The 21,964-nt window shown below is 35.3% G+C and overlaps 1 protein-coding gene across 1 annotated transcript in view; it reads left to right on the top strand.

Moving 5' to 3' along the window:
* ADAMTS6 (ADAM metallopeptidase with thrombospondin type 1 motif 6) overlaps nucleotides 1-21,964 on the top strand; it is a 238,208-nt gene that overhangs the window by 80,283 nt on the left and 135,961 nt on the right. The window contains exons 8-9 of the mRNA XM_045848398.1: nucleotides 9,362-9,405; nucleotides 13,751-13,856. Of these exons, the coding sequence (XP_045704354.1) occupies nucleotides 9,362-9,405; nucleotides 13,751-13,856 (150 nt within the window). The remainder of the gene's footprint in view (nucleotides 1-9,361; nucleotides 9,406-13,750; nucleotides 13,857-21,964) is intronic.

Here is a 21,964-nt window from a genome sequence, read left to right on the forward strand (position 1 = left end):
CACACACACACACACACACACACACACACCCCATAATGGGATTAATACACATGTAAGCATAGGACAAGTGTGAGGAAATAGCAAGAAGGTGGTGATCTGTAAGTCAGGAAGAGGCCTTTTGCCAGACACCAAATCTGTGAGCATCTTGACCTTGAACTTCCTAGCCTCAGAACTGTGAGAAACAAATGTTTGTTGTTTAAGCCACCCAGGCTGTGGTAGTTTGTTATAGAAGCCCAAGCTGACTAATTCAGCTATTGGTACTTAGCAATGGGGTGCTGCTGTTAACAAGTACCTAAAAATGGGAAGCTTTGGAACTTGATTATGTGTAGAGACTGGAAGAATTTGGAGGTGTGTGCTAGAAGAAGCCATGGTTGCTATGAAGAGACTTTTAAAAGCAATTCTGGTGAGAGCTCAGGGAAAATAAAGAGGAGAGTTGCAGAGAAGGTTTCCATCTTCTTATAGAATATACACAAATGATTGTGAACAAAATTGGTAGAAGTAATGATGATAAAGGCCATTTTGGTGATGTCTCAGTCAGAAATGAGGATTATGTTATATTAGACAATGCAGAAAAGGTGGTTCTTGTTATAAAACTAGAGAGAACTTGGCTGAATTATGTTCACGTTCTAGTGTTTTGTGGAAGATTGAAGTTGTGAGGGATGAAATTGGATATTTTATTTAGCTGAGATTTCTAAGCAAAGTGTTGAATGAGTGGCTTGGTTCTCCCTGACTGCTTATAGTAAAATGTGAAAAGAAAGAAATGAATTGAAAAAAGGAATTTTTGAGCAAAAAGATCTGGAACTTAAAGATTTGGAAAATCATACCCTGTTCAAATTGCAAAAAATGAGGAGGCATGTTCCAAAGAGAACACAAAGGATGTAGCTGACTGACCACATTTGATCAGGAGGTCAGTGTGGGTATTAGCCATAGACATAATCAGCCATCTGAACGGAGCCAGCAATAAAGATGAGATTATACCAGCAGAAACACTGCCAACTGGGACTAAAGGAGAGAAAATAGGGGGGAATAAAGGAAGGCTGTGAACATGCATTTACCTCTTCCTTTTGATTTTTTCCCCTTTGGAATGGGAATGTCCATCCTGTGTTTGTCCCACCACTGTATTTTGGAAATACACAGATTTGCTGGCTTTATAGGTTCACAGCTAAAAAAGAATTTTACCTCAAGATGAATTATACCTAAAGTCTGGCCCATATCTGATTTAGATGGTACTTAGAGGAGACTCTGGACTTTAGAGTTGATGCTGGAATTAGTTAAGACTTTTGTGAGATGAGTTAAGCTTGTTGGGGTGGAATAAGTGTGTGTATATTCTGTGTGCAAGAAGGATGTAAATTTGGGGTGGGGCAGAGGTAAAATTTTATGGACTGAATATTTGTTTCTCCCTCCAAAATCTCAGTGAAATCCAGTTCTTCAATGTGTTGGTATTTAGAGGTGGAACCTTTTGGAGATAATTATCTCTAAGTGAGGTCATGATGATGGACTCCTTATGATGGGATTAGTGGCCTAATGAGAAGAGAAATAGACACCAGGACCTTCTTTTCATGAGCAAGCAAGTGAAAAGCCACATGAGCACTCAGGAGAGGGTGGCTGTCGGTAAGCTAGGAAGTGGGCTCTCGTGAGACGCCGAATCAGCCATCACCTTGACCTTGGACTTCCCGGCCTCCAGAGCTGTGAGAAATACATGCCTGTCATTGAAATTGCTCAGTCCATAGTATTCTGTCACAACAATCCAAATTAAGACAAGTGATCTAATGTATTTTTTCATTTATCATGAAGAGTGATAAATATTCCTGTACACATGGGGTTAAAATAGTTTTTTCTGCATTGTTTTAGTACAATTGGTTTTATAACAGAAGTAATTTTTTGAAATCTGGTGCCTCTTGGAGTGTGCAAAGAAAGCAGAAAATTGCTGTGTCACTATGGTTTGGCTTTCCCCACCACATCGAAGAGTACTAGAGGGGACAGCTCAGTGCCTAGGACCTTCGGTTTGGAAGTAGGTCTGTGACTCAGTGTTAAACAAATGAGTCTCAAAGCGAAGGTTTTGATTCATTCTGTCTTTAAACTAAATCATTGAAAGGAATGCTTCTCTGTAATGACTATTGCTCTTACATAAGAATGGAATGTAGTTTTTGGAAAAGGTTTTAAGAAACCATCCAGGTATTTCATCATTGTAAGGTAGTGCAATATTTTGCAGACTTAAAAATGGAACTTAATTATATGTTTTGGTCAGTTCCTTTTGATAGTCATGCCTAGCCAAAAATCATTAGGAAATTAGAGTTGAAAGTATGTAAAGCAGAAATGTATATCAGTGTTGTAGTAACAGATACTCAACCAGCCTCTTGGGTTTTGATCTTGGTCAATCAAATGTATGAGTTTAGGGTGAGGCAGTGACAAAGTGTGCATTCATCGACTCATCCAGAAGCAGAACCCTGACATCCTTCAGGTACCCGGCTTTGCGTAGGTTCCTGAAGATCGTGTTTCTTAATTCTTTTTTTTTTAATCTCCCAAGGGACCTTTCTTATTCCTTTGTGAAGAGAAAACAAAACAAGTAACATAGTGATAAGGTGTTTTTCTGTCCAAGTTCGGAAACCAGAGAGCCTTTTCTTACCATCTTTCAGCTTTTCTATCACTTCTTAGGACTCCAGTGTAGTTTTTAGCCTAGCCTAAATTTAGGGCTTTTAGCCAAAGACCTAAGTTTAGGAGCTCTTGCCACATCTGGGTTGGGCAAGATGTTTTAGCAATCTATTTTTTAAAGGGTGATGAGAGTAGACAGTGGGGAACTCCTTTTCCTCAGTCCTTCCTTCAATTTGTATGACAGCAGGATAAGTCCTAAAACTTTTCTTTGCAATTTTTCCTGAAGAGGCTCAGGTTTAAAATAAGGCCAAATCATTCGATGGTAGAGAAAGTTCATAGGATCTGAACTTGGTGCAAGGTAAAAATGAGAAAGGAAGGGGTGCAGTGTGAAATGCGTGACGATTAAATGCTTTAATGTTGAAATATGATGCTTAAAGGTAAGCTGTGTGAAGACCGAGAGATCTACACAGGAGCTGAAATAAGCTGGTTCATACGTGGCCTATTTGAGAAATTGTGGTTTAAGTGTAGTATAGCTTGAATTGGATAACTTCTCAAGATTTTTATCATCTGTAGAAATATGAGACTGACAGCAAAGTGAATAGTTTATAGGAAAGAATCAAATTTATACATGAAAAAGGAGGAAAAATAGTAACAACAGAATGGGTGAATAAGAAAAACACAAAAAGGAATTTTTAAAAAGGTAAAATATGAAAGAATCATAAGTTTATGAAAATAGGAAAGTAAATTAATTAAAGCAATTTAATTTTTAGAAAATATTTCTTTTTTTTAAATATATTTTATTGATTATGCTATTACAGTTGTCCCATTTTCCTCCTTCACTCCCCTCCACCCTGTACACCCTCTCCCACCCATGTCCCCCCCTTTAGTCATGTCCATGTGTCATACTTGTAAGCTCTTTAGCTTCTACATTTCCCATACTATTCTTACCCTCCCCCTATCTATTTTCAACCTACAATCTATGCTACTTATTCTCTGTACCTTTTCTCCCTCTCTCCTTCTCCCACTCCCCTCTTGCTAACCCTCCATGTGATCTCCATTTCTGTGGTTCTGTTCCTGTTCTAGTTGTTTGCTTAGTTTCTTTTGGTTTTGCTTTAGGTGTGGTTGTTAATAATTGTGAGTTTGCTGTCCTTTTACTATACATGTTTTTTCTTTATCATCTTTTCTTAGATAAGTCCTTTTAACATTTCATAAAATAAGGGCTTGGTGATGATGAACTCCTTTAACTTGACCTTATCTGAGGAGCACTTTATTTGCCCTTCCATTCTAAATGAGAGCCTTGCTGGATAGAGCAATCTGGGATATAGGTCCTTGTCTTTCATGACTTGGAATATTTCTTTCCAGCCCCTTCTTGCCTGTAAGGTCTCTTTTGAGAAATCAGCAGACAGTCTGATGGGAACTCCTTTGTAGGTTACTGTCCCCTTATCTCTTGCTGCTTCTAGGATTCTCTCCTTCATTTTTACCTTGGCTAATGTAATGATGATGTGCTTTGGTGTGTTTCTTCTTGGGTCCAACTTCTTTGGGACTCTCTGAGCTTCCTGGATTTCCTGGAAGTCTATTTCCTTTGCCAGAATGGGGAAGTTCTCCTTTATTATTTGTTCAAACATGTGCTCAATCTGTTGCTTTTCCTCTTCCCCTTCTGGTACTCCTCTAATTCGGATGTTGGAATGTTTAAAGATGTCCTGGAGGTTCCTAAGCTTCTCCTCGTTTTTTGAATTCTTATTTCTTCATTCTTTCCTGTTTGGTTGGTTTTTTCTTCCTTCTGGTCCACTCTATTGTTTTGAGTCCCAGTTTTCTTCCATCACTATTGGTTCTCCGTGCATCTTCCTTCATCTCTTTTATGGTAACCTGCATTTTTTCATGTAATTTGTGCCCAAAATTAACTAATTCCATGAGCTTCCTGATCACCAGTGTTTTGAACTGTGCATCTGATAGATTGGCTATCTCTCGGTTGCTTAAAAGGATGAGTGCTGGGGCATTGCTCTGTTTTTCTGTTTGAGACATGTCTCTCTCTCTCTCTCTTTTTTTTTGAGGGGCAGAGCCTTAGGTGTTCACCAGGGCTGGGCTCTCCAGTCGCTAGATTGTGAGGTTGTATGTGGGAGGGAACAAAGGCGGTAGCTCTGTTCTTTGGGACCTCAGTCCCCTTTCTGGGATCCTGGGTTGTGCGCTCCGCCCTGGTCCACAATCGCCACCTCACTGGGTCTGCCAGCCGCCGCTTGCGTACTCAGGGTTCACCCACTGCGATCTTGCAGCCCCGGATGGCTTATGCACTCCCGGTTACCTTAGGCACCCAGTTCTTTCTGATCTCTGAGCTGGCTCCTTCTTTCCGCCCCTCCTACGGGTCTGGATGAACGGGTCTACTTCAACTTCTTGGCTGTCTAACTTCCATTCAGATAAATTCTCTATCAGTTCTGGGTGTTATTCTGCCTCTAAATTGTTGTTGTTCTAATCTTGGTTGTGTGTGGAGATATTGTGTGTCCACCTATGCCTCCATCTTGCCGGAAGTTTCTAGAAAATATTTCAAATGATTACCTTGAACTTGTGCTGATCATTTTATTATGCATAGGTAACACAGTGTTAAGCAAGCACAACCTAGGTTTGGGAAAATATTTGCATTAATCAATTCTGTATTGAGATGGAAATGTAGCATAGTTGAGGAAGTTTATCTTAAAAAAGCTTAGGTTTTTTAAAAAATTTGTCATTCTCAATTTTGATATGAATACAACTTGATTTTATATTGTGTAATTTGTGGATACGACTGGTTAAAGTTTTTAACCCATGGCTAATCTGCTCAAGATTTTAAGAACAGCTTAAAGAAGAGTAGTCTTGTAGAAGTATATGTCATGGTGGATATAGCCACGTATAAATTTTTTCTTAGTACTGTTACCACATTTTCCCTCCACCAATTAGAAATTTTGGGGGTTTCACATTTTTGCTCTGACCTAAGCTAATGTGGTCAGGCAAATTGTTAGGGTGAATGAGCATTGCTATCAGTTACAATGAAGAGAGTTAGGTGAAATTTCCATTAAGCATACAAATATTTATTAAACAAACAAGGGGGTACAAAATAGTTCATATTCCAAGTTCTGTAGACTTGACACTCCAGCTCTCTGTTATTAGGTGCTCTGTTAATACTTTGTATGAAAAATGCACTGAATAAGAACATGAACATGTTTTGAGGCAGAATTCTGTTACTCTAATATGTGTCGTGTCTGGCACCATGATCCTCCAAACCATGAGTGGACACTTGAGACAAGTCTCAGAGGCAAAGTATACAGCCCACAAAGTTTGGTGGATCCTTGTATGTGTTCATGCAGAATGGGGAGTGCCTCTGAAATATTTTGGTCAATCTCTAAGTCTGGAACACCACTAATTTCTTTTTTTAATGAAAAATATATTTTTAATATTTACTAAACATTCATTAAGCTAATTATTGTTTTTTTGTGTTGACAGACATAGCTGAAACATTTTTCTGACTAAATGTTGGTTATATAAAAATATATTTAATAAAGTAAAAATTATACTCTCCCTACTCTCCCACCTCTTCCTTAGATATCCACCATAATCCTCTCAACTTTTATCTGAATACAAACTTAGTTTGTGTACACACTCATATAAACATACATTTTTTTTCTGTTTTGCAAACTATATTCTAAATGTCTTTTGTCTGTAAGAAAAAAATCAGTTTTGGCATTCAGTGTGTTTAATAATCTGTGCCCACCACACCAACTTTATATTCATTTTCTGATATTTTATTCTGTATAGTCAATGTTTCAGCCTCTCTAGACTTCTCAAGGTCCCCTGCATGCGCTTTACCCTTTCTAGACCTCACTACTTTGATGATTCTGTTCTCTGCCTGGAAGGTGTGTACTTCTGTATTTTATCATTCTAAGTCTTAAAAATGTGTTTCAGATGTTATGTCCTAAATGCATGTTTCCTACTTTGCTACTGTGGAATCACTGCTTCCTCTGTATTTCCATAGTATTTTGTACATAACAGCTATGGCAGTGATTATCATTGTAGTAGCTAATGAGTATTGGCTCTATTGTGTGTCAGTTTAACTTTTTGTTTCATTGATTTAATCATCTTTCCAAATTATTTTATAGCTCATCTGCTATGGGTGTTTTCTTAAACAGACCACAACTAACTTACTTATCTTGAGATTCTAGGATATGGGTCTATACCTGGGCATATGATAGGTGGCAAGCAAAACCACATATGAAAGAATGAATGTAAAAATGTTGCTCTTCAGTACTTGATGTGAAAAATAATGCATGGAAAGCAACAATTGCTCTCTGTCTGAATAAAGAATGTAGAAGGATACAGTGTGAATTGAATTGGATGCAAAAGCCGAAAGGGGATGGCATGGCTTTTCCCTGTAGAATATCCTGTAGAGTCATCTGTAAGTATGTTTTAGAGGATTGGGGAGAACTGAGGAAAATGTAAGCAGAATTATCTTAGTCTGAGATGGTTTAAGTCTGCATTATTTGTTGATGGCTTTAACCTTCATGCAGATATTTTGGGTAGTTACGACACAGTGAAATAAAAGGCCTAGGCAAAATGCGAGCAGGTGAGAGAGGACTGCTATGAGGTGAAAATATAAGTTGTATTTGTCTGTGAGCTTCAAACTTCTTGCTTAATTATGCTTCCTAAAATAATTTTGAAAAGTGATGTACCACTTTACACATTTTCAAGCTGTTACATAAAATACTTATTTAATCATAAGCCTAGGTAGCTACAGGGACTATTTAAAAACATATTCTATGATGTATGTATGCTTTAAATAAATGTTGTCAAAACATTGTAGTTGCCTATTTCACTGAATCATGAAAAATGTTCACCATATCATCTAACTGGCTGAGTCTGTCTTCACTGCCAAACTGCTTAGGTGAGTCAGACTTAACGTCTGTCAATAACAAGCCTGACTTTATTTTTTAGAAAAAAATGAATATGCTAATACAGTCTAGGACAACCATTTCACATCTGAATTCTAATTGTGGGATGGATATCTAGACTGGTTTATAAGCAGTCAGACAGACGGGTAGAAAGCAGGAGACTTGCCAGGGGAAAATAAGCATTACACCCTTCAAGTTTTCCTGCTTTGCTCATAAGGATTATCCCCCAGGATCCATGCATTCTTGAATTATCCCTTTGCATTGTGCTCAGTAGACTTGCACACCCAGGGGGCAATACACCATAACAAGGTTTGGGATGGATGAGAAGTATGCTTTTTTTTGTAAAGTAGAAACAGGGCTCTTGTGAAAGGCAAAAGAGGAAAGAAGAAACTGGTGGCTTGCAGGTGCATTCTCAGACGGATCAGTTTTGGGAAAGGGCACATGTGGAAGCTGCAGATTTGGAAATGGGTTCTGCTTAAATATTTATATTTGGGTTACTCTTTATGAAAAGTCTTTGTTTACATTTTCTGGAAGACAGCTGGCATGGATTGTGTCTCCGTAATATCCTAGGCATTACACACTGTGATCGCAGGATAAATTGAGTGTGACACCTGAAATGTACTTTCTGCTGCTTTGGTAAATACACCAAGTGCCCTCTCATATCTTATATTCAGGAGTGGACCAGATACTGAAATCTGTTGGTTTGCGAATTACAAGAGAAGGGAGAGGGTGAATGTATAAATGGTCAAAATAGAAAAGGTATACAAGAGAAGAAATCCCTTCCCTCAGATGTAAGGAAACATTTGTAGAGTTTGAACAAGGTGAAGATGAAGAGTTGATTAGGGGATTAATTATGACCCCCCCCCTGCCCCCCGCAGTAATTGGAACTAACCATTATTTGTTTACAGTAAAAAAGGACTTTTACAACTTGGACTTTCCTGTGCTCGCAGTGTGTAATGCCTGAAATTTTATTCTGTAACTAAAAAGCTTTTTATTTCTAGTCTAAAACATAGGCAAATAAAAATATTCATTCTTTTCAAAATTATTTTTAATATCACATTAGAAACTCTGTTTTTGGTTTTAAAAATAAGTTTGTAAGAATATTTTTTAAATGGTTAAAATACATGTTTACATCAGTATTGACTGAGCATTCTAAATGTGTTTTAAAATGTGCAACTTTATTTTATGAGCTCCATCTTTTGTATTGAGTTATAATGCAACACAGCATTAGAATAACTCTGACCAATGTTAGGAAAGCTTCCTAGTGAGCTATTTGTTCAGCTATTTATAAACGTAAATATTGGCATTTTAACCACAGAAAATTACTGGTATACAACTAGGAAAACTAAGCAATATCAATTTTATTCTCATTATTTTATTGCTCTAGTTTTTTTTTTAATGAAATAAGAACCTATGTTAAGCCTGTAGCCCAGAAGTATAAAATACTGTCTATGGCTATAATAAGAAAATATTCCAGCAGGTTCAGAAGAGATTGGGAATAAAAAGCTAACCATTTGCTTTGTGTAGAAGCAGTAGCAATCTGCAGACAAGCTATTCCAGCTTCAAAACAGTAAGGTAGATGGTTTTATGGAACTTGCAATTACAAAAATCCACTTTAACCTTTCTTTCTTGCTGGCAGGTGTCCCGCTGGCTTGTAGCCAGAGCTGTGAGTGTAGTGCAGCCGGCGGTGGCCCCCAGGGTGCTGAAAATGCCAACACTCCAGCTGGCTGCTCATAATTGCACTGATTGTGGTCTGACAACCAGAGCTCCAAGAAAAAAAAATGTGATGAATATGTGAAAATATTTTACAGATTTGATCACATTACAAATTTTATCTCTTTTTTTCTCCTTTATAGATATGATATCTGCACTTATAAAAATAAGCCCTGTGGAACCCTGGGTAAGTGCTTTATAAGGGGAAGACAGTTTAAGTTGTCTCTTTGGCCCCGTGACTTTCCTCTTGATTGTTGATTTGATCAATTTCATTTCTGACACGTCTGAAGTTATTCCTATAAATTGTTAAACCTGACCTTTGTGGATATGTCACTTACTAGGAAAGAAGTAGAGTGATGATTAAAAACAGCTTAGAAGATGGTCCTGGCTCGTGTAGTTCAATGGTTTGAGCACAGGCTGCGAACCAAAGGGTTGCTGGTTTGATTCCCCGTCAGGGCACATGTCTGGGTTGTGGGCTAAGTCCCCAGTGGGGGCCGTGTGGGAGGCAACCACACATTGATGTTTTTCTCTCTCTTTTCCCCTTCTATCCCCTCTCTCTAAAAATAGATAAATAAAATCTTAAAAACAACTTAGAAGATGATTAAAAAATCATCAAACAATAATGATAAATCAAAAGTTTCCACTCATTTTCACAGAATCTATCTCTGTAATTTATTTTCCAAAAATACCAAGGAGTTTGAGAGCAAATAAAAGCAACCAGCATCTTTAAATTTTAGGCAAGGAAAGAAAGGGGAAAAAACCAACTTTGGAGTTACTTAAAGAAGAGGCATAGAGAACAGTATTTTTGGAGGGAGATACAATTTGGTAGAAATAGTATATCCCCATAATTTAAGATATTAATGGAAATTTTTAGTACCTCAACAAAAAAAAATACAATTTTGTAAAATATTACAGACAGTAGTAGAGAAGACAGGATTATATTTCTTGTGTGCTTTCCCCCCAAATCATTTTTAAAGCATTTCTGTAATATGGCAGAATTTCAAAAAATCACATTATGTTGCAGATCATAACTTTATACTGGTAAAAGTTAACTGCAAGTACAAGTGGGTGGAAATGGTAGCTTTCAAATAGACTGAATTATTAAGCAAATAGAGTTATTTTAAGAAACAGCAACTTTTTCTATGCTAATTTTTTGGTGTCATAGAGACTTTTTATAGATCAGAAGCTAAGCAACTGAAGGTGAATTCATTAGTTTCTCCATGATGTCTCGATTTTCTTATCTGTAAAGGAATAATTGTAAAATCTATTCCTATGCAACTCCGAAGAATTTTTTAAAGTCAAATTAAAGTAGAAGTGGGAAAGAAGGTATTACCTAACTTCCTGGGGAGTTCAGTGAATCATCTCTTCAGAGATTAAAATTTTTCTTGATGATTTTACCTTGCCTTCCAGTCTTCTCCTACCTTATCTCCCTCAGGATTTATGGCCAAAGGAGAAATCCCAATTAGCCAAGGATGAGTATTACAGTAGAGAAGTTTGATAGTTAGAAAGCATGATGCAGAAAGAGCTGTCTGCTGAGAGAGCTCACTTCAAAAAGGTTTTATTTGCCACAGTGTGTTTTGGGTTAACAAGGGCAGCGTAATCCAATGGAAGGGACCTTGAACTGGAGACAAATGACTGACTTTGACAATTTACCTTTTACAGTTTATTTAGCTTTTTGTAACTCAGTTCCTTTATGAAGTAGGAGTAATATCTGCCCTTACATTATAAGGATACTGTTAAAATCATTTAAGTAAGAAAATAGAAAGATATTTAGTGAAGAAGTATTATAAAACATGAACTGTTATGTAATGTGGAAGTTACACTGTTTAGGTTAATTTTTCTATTATTGAAATTCTGTAAGCATTTACTAAGTGCTTAATCAATTTTAAATATAGTAGACACTAAGCCTCAAAGAAGGTATAAGCTAGAGGTTTTGTGAGGAAGTACATATCCATATACACATATAGGTACAGGTGCATGTGTATATATGTGTATGTAGGCATATCATATTTGCATATGCTTTTTGAAGATAAATTATTTACATTGAGATGTGTTCTTCCTTGGCACATTAGTTATAACACTGCCTAGTACTTTTATTGCATTTTTGCCAAAGTAGATTTGAGGTACTTTTCAACCAGAATAATGTGTTCAAATTTTTATGGTTTATTCATTTCTAGAATTGATATATGTCAATGCTTTTTCAAGCTCAATGTAAAAGTTTCAAATAGTAAATCATTGTAAATTATTTTTTATACTGTCTCATAGTGGAAACTGAATGAGCTGCATGTGTATGTATGTGTTGACCTTATGTGGAATTAATCAGGTTCTTTTCTTTTTGACTGGGTATTCTATTCATGTTGGTTTTTATGCTGATTCTTGTATATTCTCTTGCTTACTTAGTACCTCTGACAACCAATTTTAACTTGGCTAAGTAGATTTAAGGGTGCAAACTGTGGCCATCAAACTGAGGAAATCTAAATGACCCAAATAGTAACCAAACCCCTATTAACACAATCACACATACGAACTTTGACAGCTTCAATTTTATAGGAATACAGAAAATGGTGGGGGGTTGTGAAAATATATTGGCATTTAAATTATTCTTTTATTTCAGTTAAGGTTTACCTTTACATTTTTAACAAGTATAAGTTATTTCCCAAATATGCCCTTTCTTAAATTGTTCTTTTAGTAGAGCTTACAATTTTATATCAGATACAGAGGTACATCGGTGCTTACAAATAAATGCACCTTGGGGAGTCATTGAAAATTCTCAGTTAAAAACACAGCTGCATGGCACATATCAAACAACAGCAAACAAAATCCTAACCTGTGGAGCAACATATTTAGGGAAATGTAAGGAATGTTAATTTAACAATAATTATTTGTATTAATATTTTTAAACCCAATTTTATAAAGCTCAAAATACAAATCGTTTCAAGTAGCTTTTTCTTCCCATATCATGGACCCTATGGAACCCAGTAGCTTAAAGCCATTTAACATATGGCAAAATTTATTTTTTCTTTTCTTTCTTTCTCACTCTTTCTCTCTCTGCATGGAGTTTGAAAGTAACATTTATTACATATTTTTAATGAACCAAAAATGTTAAGCTGCCTTGCTCCAGCTAGTTCCTCTTTTTACATGCTCTTCTTCAGGTCCTAAGACTTGTAAGTGAAGGGAAGCACAGGACAAGGGTAACACTAGTGTTTATAATAGCTCCGTGAGACAGAAACTAACCTCTTCTCCAACTCCTGCCTCTTCCATACAAAACAGCAGGAAAAGTAAATGATCTATTAGCAAATCCAGCACTAACCTCATCTCTCTTCCAATGTGATTATTATGTGAATGTTTTATAATGTAAGATACAGAGAAACAATATCTAGAGCTCTCTTGTCAGTCAAATATGAACTGAATCGCTTTTACTGGTCCAAATTAGTGCAACTGAGAAACTGCTCCTAGCACAGAACATTGTTTATTGCACTCAATAAATATTCATTGAATTGGATTAAAATCACTTCTGTTGTGAAGATAATTATTAATATGTAGGTGATGATAGTAGAATACAAACATATAAAAAGTTTTTCCTATTTTTCCTTCAACTTATTCTACATAACGTTCATTCCTATGTGTGTTGAGTATGATCAGGCATGTGTTTCCTTGTAACACATGACATTTTCTTTTCTGCACGAAAGTTATGTTTTTCTAAGCACTGTTTTAAAGTTATATACTAATGCACAGAGCATGATATTCATTTGGAAGTAAATATTAAAACTTTTACATACTAAAATTCCCAAGGGAAGAATACTTTGAGTAACATAACATTTCACTAGAATCAGCGAATTAACACCATAGTTTTTCTTTATTAGTAAAACTCTGATGCGTTGAAGGGGGATAGGAGCAGGAGTACACTGAATGTGCGAATGACTTTCCTACCATGAAAACACTTAAATAAATTGTTGCATCACTATCAGGACTAATTTCAAAAGATTAAACATATGCAACAACCTCCTATCTTCTTCAACTTTTCTCCTTTTCCTCTTTTGCATCATTCATTTTTGTTTTTATAAAAATGTCATTTAAAAAAACCATTTGGGATTCCCTTTTTTTGGTAACTAAAAAGTTGCTTGTATATTTTTATGAACCCACTAAACTTAAACAGATCTCTTTAGAAAAATAATGTGGATATATTTTGCTTTCTGCAGCCTGAAGAATGTTAAAATAGAAATGCTTTCTTGAATTCCCTCTTCTGGCTCAAGTTACTAGGTGGTCCCAAGTTACCAGAAGTAAAATTTATAAATCTAACCCCTAGTCTAGACATTTTCCAGCACTGACTGCAGTTCAAAAAATATTAATGTCTAGCCGGCAAAGTGAAACTCCCCCCAGTGATTTTGCAAATGACTAGAAAGTTAACCTTTTGCCAACTGCTCCTTCTGTGCATGGAGGTTATTAAAAAGAATCCAGGCATTTATAAGTATGGGCTTTTTAAGACCGAAACACCTTGGCTTGACCCTTTGTGTCTCCCTCTGTTTGTTCAGGCCTGGCCTCGGTGGCTGGAATGTGCGAGCCCGAGAGGAGCTGCAGCATTAATGAAGACATTGGCCTGGGCTCAGCTTTTACCATTGCACACGAGATTGGTCACAAGTGAGTGAGCTTAAGAAAATCAAAATAAATTGCAGAACTCCATTCTCTTGAGCAACTCATAACTACTGTGTGGAACGCATGTGCTTAACCATATTTTATTGCCTTTTTGTCTGGTTTCAGTAGAGAATGTTATCATTTAGGGTGTTGGGATAAATCATCTTAAGAACTGGAGACTTGTTAAATAAGCTTTCTGATTCATGACTAGTGTCCTCAGAGCGGTAAATACATCACACTTAAGTTTTGTGATATATGTCCATTTGAAATAACTTAGCTTCAGAGTGGTCTACTCAACACTTGGTTCTTCAAAGTGAAATTGTTGAAATGATCTTTCTTTTCCTCAAGTGATAACATCTATGTATTATAAAATAATCATTGATACCACTTCCATAAAATTTACTTTCCTCTTTCACTCTTCATATAGTCTGTGAGCCTATCTTTTTCCAGAAATAAAGATTGTGCTCTGATTCCTATGTAATTTATGTTTTCAGGTGTCCTTGTATGTCATTGAAAAAAACTGGTGTTACAAGAGTAGTAAGACATCATCCTTACTACTTTTAGGAGCATCTAGAGTTTTGATATTTGTTTCAAATAGGTTTGGCCAAAACCTGTCCTATGTCCTTTCCCCCTTTGCCGCCCTCCCCATCCCACACCCCCTCCATAGTAATAAAAGCCTTACTTTCTTTACTTCAAACAACAGGCCTGCTCACGTAGAGGGAGAGAAGTTTGAAAACTTTAAAAGGAGAGTCAAACATTTTTAAATCAAACAAGCAGCCTGTTTGCAAGAACTCCTGACATTTGTATGATTTAAGTTTTATAGCCTGCTTTTTTTTTGTAGAGAATGAGTGGAGGGGGTAAAGAACAAATAAAAATGAATGTTTATTATACACTTGCCTTAGAGATCGTTCCTGAGATAAATTTGTACGTCAGCTTTTTTTTTTAAGAGAGTAAAATTGGGTCAGTCTGTTGCATTATTTGGAAAAATGCAATTAAAAATTTTCCAAATTGGTATTGATTTATGTGTAATTTCAATTAACTGGCAAGTTTCAAACCTGAATTGCTTCAGACATGGGGAAAAATCAGTGTTATGCTTTTAATAAAGCCCTAAAAATATTGGCATTCTAGTTTCCATTGCAATAAATAGCAAGGGAATGAAAGGGAAAGGTCCTTTCAAGCAGTCAGTTTATCTTCAATGCACTAAAAAAATTAGCTTATAATGACTGTCATAATCTTATGCAATGAGGCTGAATGTAATAGGTGCTGTTAGATTCCATTAAATTGAAGGTTGGGACAAGTAACATAGCATGGATAAAGAACGTATGTATGAGAGCACAGTTACTTCATGCAGTTACAAGTTAGTGCCATCATATGCATTGCAAGTTCTCTTCTTGTATGTGCTTAAATAGGCGATGTGAGGATTTATCTCTGTATCTTTTAATCAGATTCTAACTGAGTTACTCTCAGGCTCTCTAGATTTTTGTTGGTGTTGTTAGCCTAATGGGTAATTCTTTTTAATTTTCCCTGAGGTGAATGGTTTATACCATACATAGAATTGTGAAAGAAGTAGAATGTACCTCTTAAGATTTATGTTCCTTGGGATAATTTATTTCACTGCTAATTCTTGTTGGATAGTGGGAGTGTTAAAAACAGGGTGGGGGAGATCCGCAAAATGCTTTATAATGAGAGCCAGAAGACATGCTTCCATTCAAAAAATGGTTTCTGACAGACTAGAAATCAGCTTTCTTTCTATGTCCAGTTGATTACTATGTATCACCCTTTTCCCCAGACAACTAAGCAGAATGTGTTTATCATGTTATCTTTTTCAGTATGTCAAATTGTTATTTGGTCGGTGAGGGAAAATCTGTTTCATAGATAAAGAGCCCTTTATTACTTGCTTCTAAGATGTTAGGGTTTAGCTTTGAGGAACTTAGCAGGTTAACTCTAGCACAATCCATGTCATTAAAATATACAGTGCTTTCTGTTCTTCCTGAAACAAAGCAATAGCCATGATAAACAAATCAAGTTTACTTTTCAGATAAAGTACAGTGAACTTGTGTAACTTGTATCCTTTAGTAGGATGTGATATGATGACGTCTGCAGATTTATCACAGTGAAGAATATTGGACCATAAATTACTAAAAAGTGTTTCTACCAAGTCTTAGGCTGTGAATATTGTCTACCTCTTAAAAAATCATGTAGAATATGGTTTTGTACCAAGTATATGATTGTGTAAGGATATAACATCCATTTTAAACAGCTGTAGGATAACCTTTTCTTTGGCTGGGCCTTAGTGACCACTTTTATTCTATGCCTTTGTGAAAATAAGAAGTTAGTTTTCTTGACAAATGAAAAATTGAGGTTTATACTATTTTTAAATGACAGGTCTAGCTTTAATGTAGGTTATAAGCCAAAGGCACTTAATGAAACTGAATAGAAAAAAATGTTCTTTGAAAGATTTTTTTCATTAATTATGTAGTTGCCATACATTTCAAAAGTTGAAAAATTACGGTGTTGAAGAGGGGTGTGAAGAATTCAACTAAACCTCTAGTTGTGTTGAGAAAACTATCTAATGCATCTACACTGTGCAAAAACAATCTTAAAAAGAGATCTTAAAAATATTCATATTTTTAAGGGATGCACATTGAAATACATGAGACTGAAGTTACAGCGCAGCTGAGATTCACTTCTAAAAGGATGGGGAAAAGAGAAAGATTGAGCAAGAATGACACCATGTTAAATTTTATAACTGTTAAGATGTGTGGTGGGAGCTCATTACCCTGCCTCCTCTGCCATTGTGTAGGTCTAATTTCTTTTTCAAATAAGAATAGGCCGTAAGGCCGTAAGTCTTTTAGATGTGACAACTCCCTTCTTAATGAAGAGTGATTGAGTGAACTGTAAATCTGGTTTTGAGAAAGTTTAAAGAAGTATTAAAAGTTGTATTGGAAGCTGCCAGGGCATATTGGTCTTAGCTTTGGAACTCAATGCCGGTGCTTGGTTTTACCAGTAGGGATACACTTTGTATAGAAGACTGGCTAGGAGATGAATTTTTTAAAGGAGAAATGTGGCAAGACTTTAGGATAAAATTGTACATTAAATTACATGTGTTAGGAAGTTCCCATTACTGTTTTATTTTACCCAAATTTCCCTTTCTCTGCTGAAAGTACCTGTGTTTTTAAACGCTTGAACAGCACTGTGTGTTCATGATGGAAGGCTAATAATAAACTTACACCAAGGTATTGGGAACTTTTAATACCTTTGTCTAGTTTTGGTATCAAAATAATCTTAGTCTTATAAAATGAGTTAAGAAGTATTGTATTTCCTGGAAGAGTTTGCTTTCCCATGAGTACATTTGAAAACATTACTTAGGTATAATTTAAATACAATAAATGTGCTGCTATATAGTTTGTATACAGTTCAGTGAACTGTAGCAAATGTATGTAAACATGTAACCACCACAATTGAGATATCAACACTCACATCACCTAAGGAAGCCCCCATCATCCCCTTCCAGGAATCAATCACCCTGCTGCTTCTTCACCTGCCCCGGGAAATCGCAGATCGACCTTCTATCATTACAGATTAGACTTGTCTTTCTGTGGTTTCATCTAAGTAAAATTGACATAATGGGTGCTTTTTTGTGTCTAGGTTCTTTCCCTCAGCGCCATGTTGTTGAGATTCATCCATGTTGTGTGTATCAGTAGTTTTTTGTTTTTTTTCTGGATGGTAGCTTGTATCACAATAGCACATAACACATTTTTAGTTGTTTCTAGTTTGGGCTATTATGAAGAGGACTTCTGTGAACATCCATGTACAAATATTTGCATGGAGACTGGCTTTTATTTCTCTTGGTTGATACTGCTGGTAGTGTGGTATGTGTTAGTTTCACTTTATAACAAACTATTTTTTAAAGTGGTTATACACCATTTTGCCTTCCCATGAGCAATCTAAAAACATTCCTATTACCTCGGATCCCTGCCAACATTTGTTATTATAAAGTAGTTGTGATTTTAGTCATTCTCATGCATTTTAGCCATATCTTATTGTAGATTTAGTTAGTTGATTATTTTCTGATAAACTAATGATGGTAGTGACAAAGAGCATCTCTTCATGAGCTTACTTGGCATTTATTATCTTCTTTGAATGTCTATTCAAATCCTTTTTCAATTTCTTAAAAAAAAACTGAGTTCTCTTCTTACTGACTTGTAAGATTTATCAATAGTATATATTCTGGGTAAAAGTTGTTATCATATATATATATATATATATATCATATATATATATATATATATATATATATATATATATATATATATATATATATACACATACACAGAGAGAGAGAGAGAGAGAGACATAATGTGAATATTTTCTCCCAGCCTGTTGCTTGCCATTCATTTTTAATGGTGACTTGCGTAAAACAGAATTTTGATGGAGTCTAATTTAAAATTTTTTTCTTTTATGATTTGTGTTTTTTATGTACTAAGAAATCTTTACCTACTTCAAAATTATGAAAATTTTCTATTTCTGTCTAGAGGATTTATATTTTTAGCTTTTATATTAAAATCTATAATGCATTTTGTGGTATTTTTTTTTGTTTTTTTGTTTTTGCATGGTGTGAGGTAACGGTTGAGGGCCTTTTTTTCCTCATGAATATCCAGCTATTCAGCACAGTTTGTTTAGAAAAATTAGTTGACTTGTACTTTTCCTTGAATGTCTTTGTCTAGTTTAGGTATCAGAATAGAGTCAGTGTTATGAATTGAATTAGGAAATGTTCAAGTTTCTAGAAGAGTATGTATACATTAGGTGGATATTATTTCTTTGTTAAATGTTTGATAGAATTTAACCAATTAGAACATCTGAGCCAGGACATCAGATGTCCTGAGGAATGCCCTTTGCTCAGTATGTCCTGGCGAAGAATTTTCTTCGTGGGAAGATTATTAATTAATAATTTAATTATTATTAAATATGCAATAACATCTAAATCTTTTGAGTCATTTTTGTTCATTTTGTCTTTCAAAGTATTAGAGTATTGTAGCTAAATTGTAACATTTATTATCATCCACATGCTTATAATATTCTTATTGTCTTTTAAGTAATATAAATAATAATGTTCCATAATTTATTCCCGATATTTGTAATTTGTGTTTTCTCCTTTATTCCTTTCCCCCCTTGAAATATAATTGACATAAAACATTTTATAAGTTTAAAATGTACAACATGGTGATTTGATACATGTACATATTGCAAAATGATTACCATGATAAGGTTAGTTAACACATCTATCACATCATATAATTAAAGTCATATAATTAATATCCATTCCCTTACCAACTCTTAAGCATTCAATACAGTATTGTTAATTATAGTCATCCTATATTATATGAGACACTGTCCCCAGAACTTGCTTATCTTCTAACTGGAAGTTTGTACACTTCGAACATCTCCTGGTTTTACCCACACCCCAGCCTCTGGGAACCTCCAATTTGCTTTCTGTTTTTATGAGGTCAACTTTAGTATTTATTTTTTAAATTGAATATATTATGGTGATATTGGTTAATAAAATGATATAGGTTTCAGGTGTATAGTTCTATAATACATCATCTCTATATTGTATTATGTGTTCACCACCCCAAGTCAAGTCTCCTTCCATCACCATTTGTCCCCAATTCATTCACTCTCTTCTGCCTCCCTCCACCCCCCTTCCCCTCTGGTAATCACTATACTGTTGTCTGTGTCTATGAGTTCTAATTTTTTATTTTATTTAATTCCTACACCTTTGTTACCCAGTCCCTCAACTCCCCTCTCCTCTGACAGCTGTCAGTCTGTTCTCTGTATCTATGAGTCTGTTTCTGTTTCATTTGTTAGTTTGTTTTGTTCATTAGATTCCACATGTAAGTAAAATCATGTAGTTCTTGTCTTTCTCTGACTGGCTTATTTAACTTAGCATAATACTCTCAAGGCCCATCCATGCATTGTGAAAGTTAAGATTTTCTTTTTAATGACTCAGTAGTATTCCATTGTGTAAATGTGTAACAGTTTTTATCCACTCATCTACTGATGGTCACTTGGGCTGATTCCAAATCTTTGCTATTGTAAATAATGCTGCAATAAACATAGGTGTGCATGTACTCTTTCAAATTAGTGTTTCAGGTTTCTTTGCATATATTCCCAGAAGTGGAATCACTGGGTCATAAGGCAGTACCATGTTTAATTTTTTGAGGTAACTCCATCCTGCTTTCCATAGTGGCTGCACCAATCTGCATTCTCACCAACAGTGCAGAAGGTTCCCTTTTCTCGACTTTTTGTTGATTTATTTATATTGGCCATTCTGACAGGTATGAGGTAATATCTCATTGTGGTTTTTTAAATTTTGCATCTCTCTGATGATTTGTGATGTTGAACATCTTTTCATATGTTATCTGTATGTCCTCTTTGGAGAAGTGTCTATTCAGGTCCTTTACTCATTTTTAAATTAGATTTTTTTCATGTGTTGACTTGTATAATTTCTTTATATATTTTAGAAATTAATGTAGCTGTGGGTATGGGTGGGTAGCTGTGGGTAGCTTTATTATTTTGAGTGTATTGCTTCTACCCCCACTTTGTTGAGAGTTTTTATAATGAAAGGGTGTTGAATTTAGTCACATGATTTTTGTGCATTTCCTAAGATGATCATAAGATTTTGATTTTTAATTCTATTAGTGTGATGTATCTCATTTATTGATTTGCATGTGTTGAACCATCCTTGCATCCCTCTATGAATCCTACTTTATCATGGCATTTGATCCTTTAACATTGTTTATTTTGTTTTGTTAGTATTTTATTGAGAATTTTTGCATGTGTATTAATCAGGGATATTGGTCTGGTAATCCTGGCCTTGTAAAATGAGTTTGGGAGTGTTGTTCCTCTTCAATTTATTTGAAGAGTTTTGAAGGGATTATCATTAATTCTGTAAATGTTTGGTAGAATTGATGAATGAATTCATCTTGTCCTGGGCTTTTCTTTTTTAGGAGGTTTTTATTACTGATAAATCTTACTTGTTATTGGCCTCTTTAGAAAATCTGTTTCTTCATGATTCAGTCTTATTAGGTTGTATGTATTTAGGAATTTTTCCTCTTGTTGGATATCTAGTTTGTTGGTGTACAATTGTTTATAAATAATATCTCTTATGATCTTTGCATTTCTGTGGTTGTAATGTCTCTTTCATTTCTAGTGTTATTTATTTAAGTATTTTTAAATATTCTAGCTAAAGTTTTGTCAGTTTGGTTTATCTTTTTTTTTTAAAAAAAGCAGGTCTTTTATTGATCTTTTCTATTATTTTTTTGTTTTCATTTATTTCTGCTCTTTGTTATTTTCTTCCCCCTGCAAAGTTTGGTCTTACTGTGTTCTCTTTTTCTGGTTTCTGGGGGCATGAAGTTAGATAGTTTATTTGAGAAAGTGAAGTATTGGAGTCCTAAACTATTATTGTATTGCTGTTTATTTCTCCTTTTTGTTCTGTTTTTATTTACTTTATATATTTAGGTGTTCTAGTGTTAGGTGAATAAATATTTACAACTGATAAAATCTGATAGATTGACTTCTCTGTCATTGTATATGACCAACTTTGTCTCTTGTTACAGTTTTTTTGTGTCTTTTTAAAATATATTTTGATTATGCTATTCCAGTTGTCCCATTACCCTCTCTTCATTCCCCTCCACCCTGCACACCCTCTCCCACCCACATTACCCCCCTTTAGTTCATGTCCATGTGTCATAAGTTCTTTAGCTTCTACATTTCCCATACTGTTCTTGCCCTCCCCCTGTCTATTTTCTACCTACCATCAATGCTACTTATTCTCCATACCTTTCCTCCCTCTCTCCTCCTCCCACTCCCATGTTGCTAACCCTCCATGTGGTCTCCATTTCTGTGGTTCTGTTCCTGTTGTAGTTGATTGCTTAGTTTGTTTTTGTTTTAGGTGTGGTTGTTAATAATGGTGAGTTTTCTGTCATTTTACTATACATGTTTTTTGTCTTTTTTTTCTTAGATAAGTCCCTTTAACATTTCATATAATAAGGGCGTGGTCATGGGAACTCCTTTAACTTGACCTTATCTGAGAAGCACTTGGTATGCTCTTC

The sequence above is a fragment of the Phyllostomus hastatus genome, unplaced genomic scaffold (genome assembly GCF_019186645.2).
Source record: "Phyllostomus hastatus isolate PE091 unplaced genomic scaffold, TTU_PhHast_1.1 phas_contig_58, whole genome shotgun sequence".
In the NCBI taxonomy this organism is placed as follows: domain Eukaryota; kingdom Metazoa; phylum Chordata; class Mammalia; order Chiroptera; family Phyllostomidae; genus Phyllostomus; species Phyllostomus hastatus.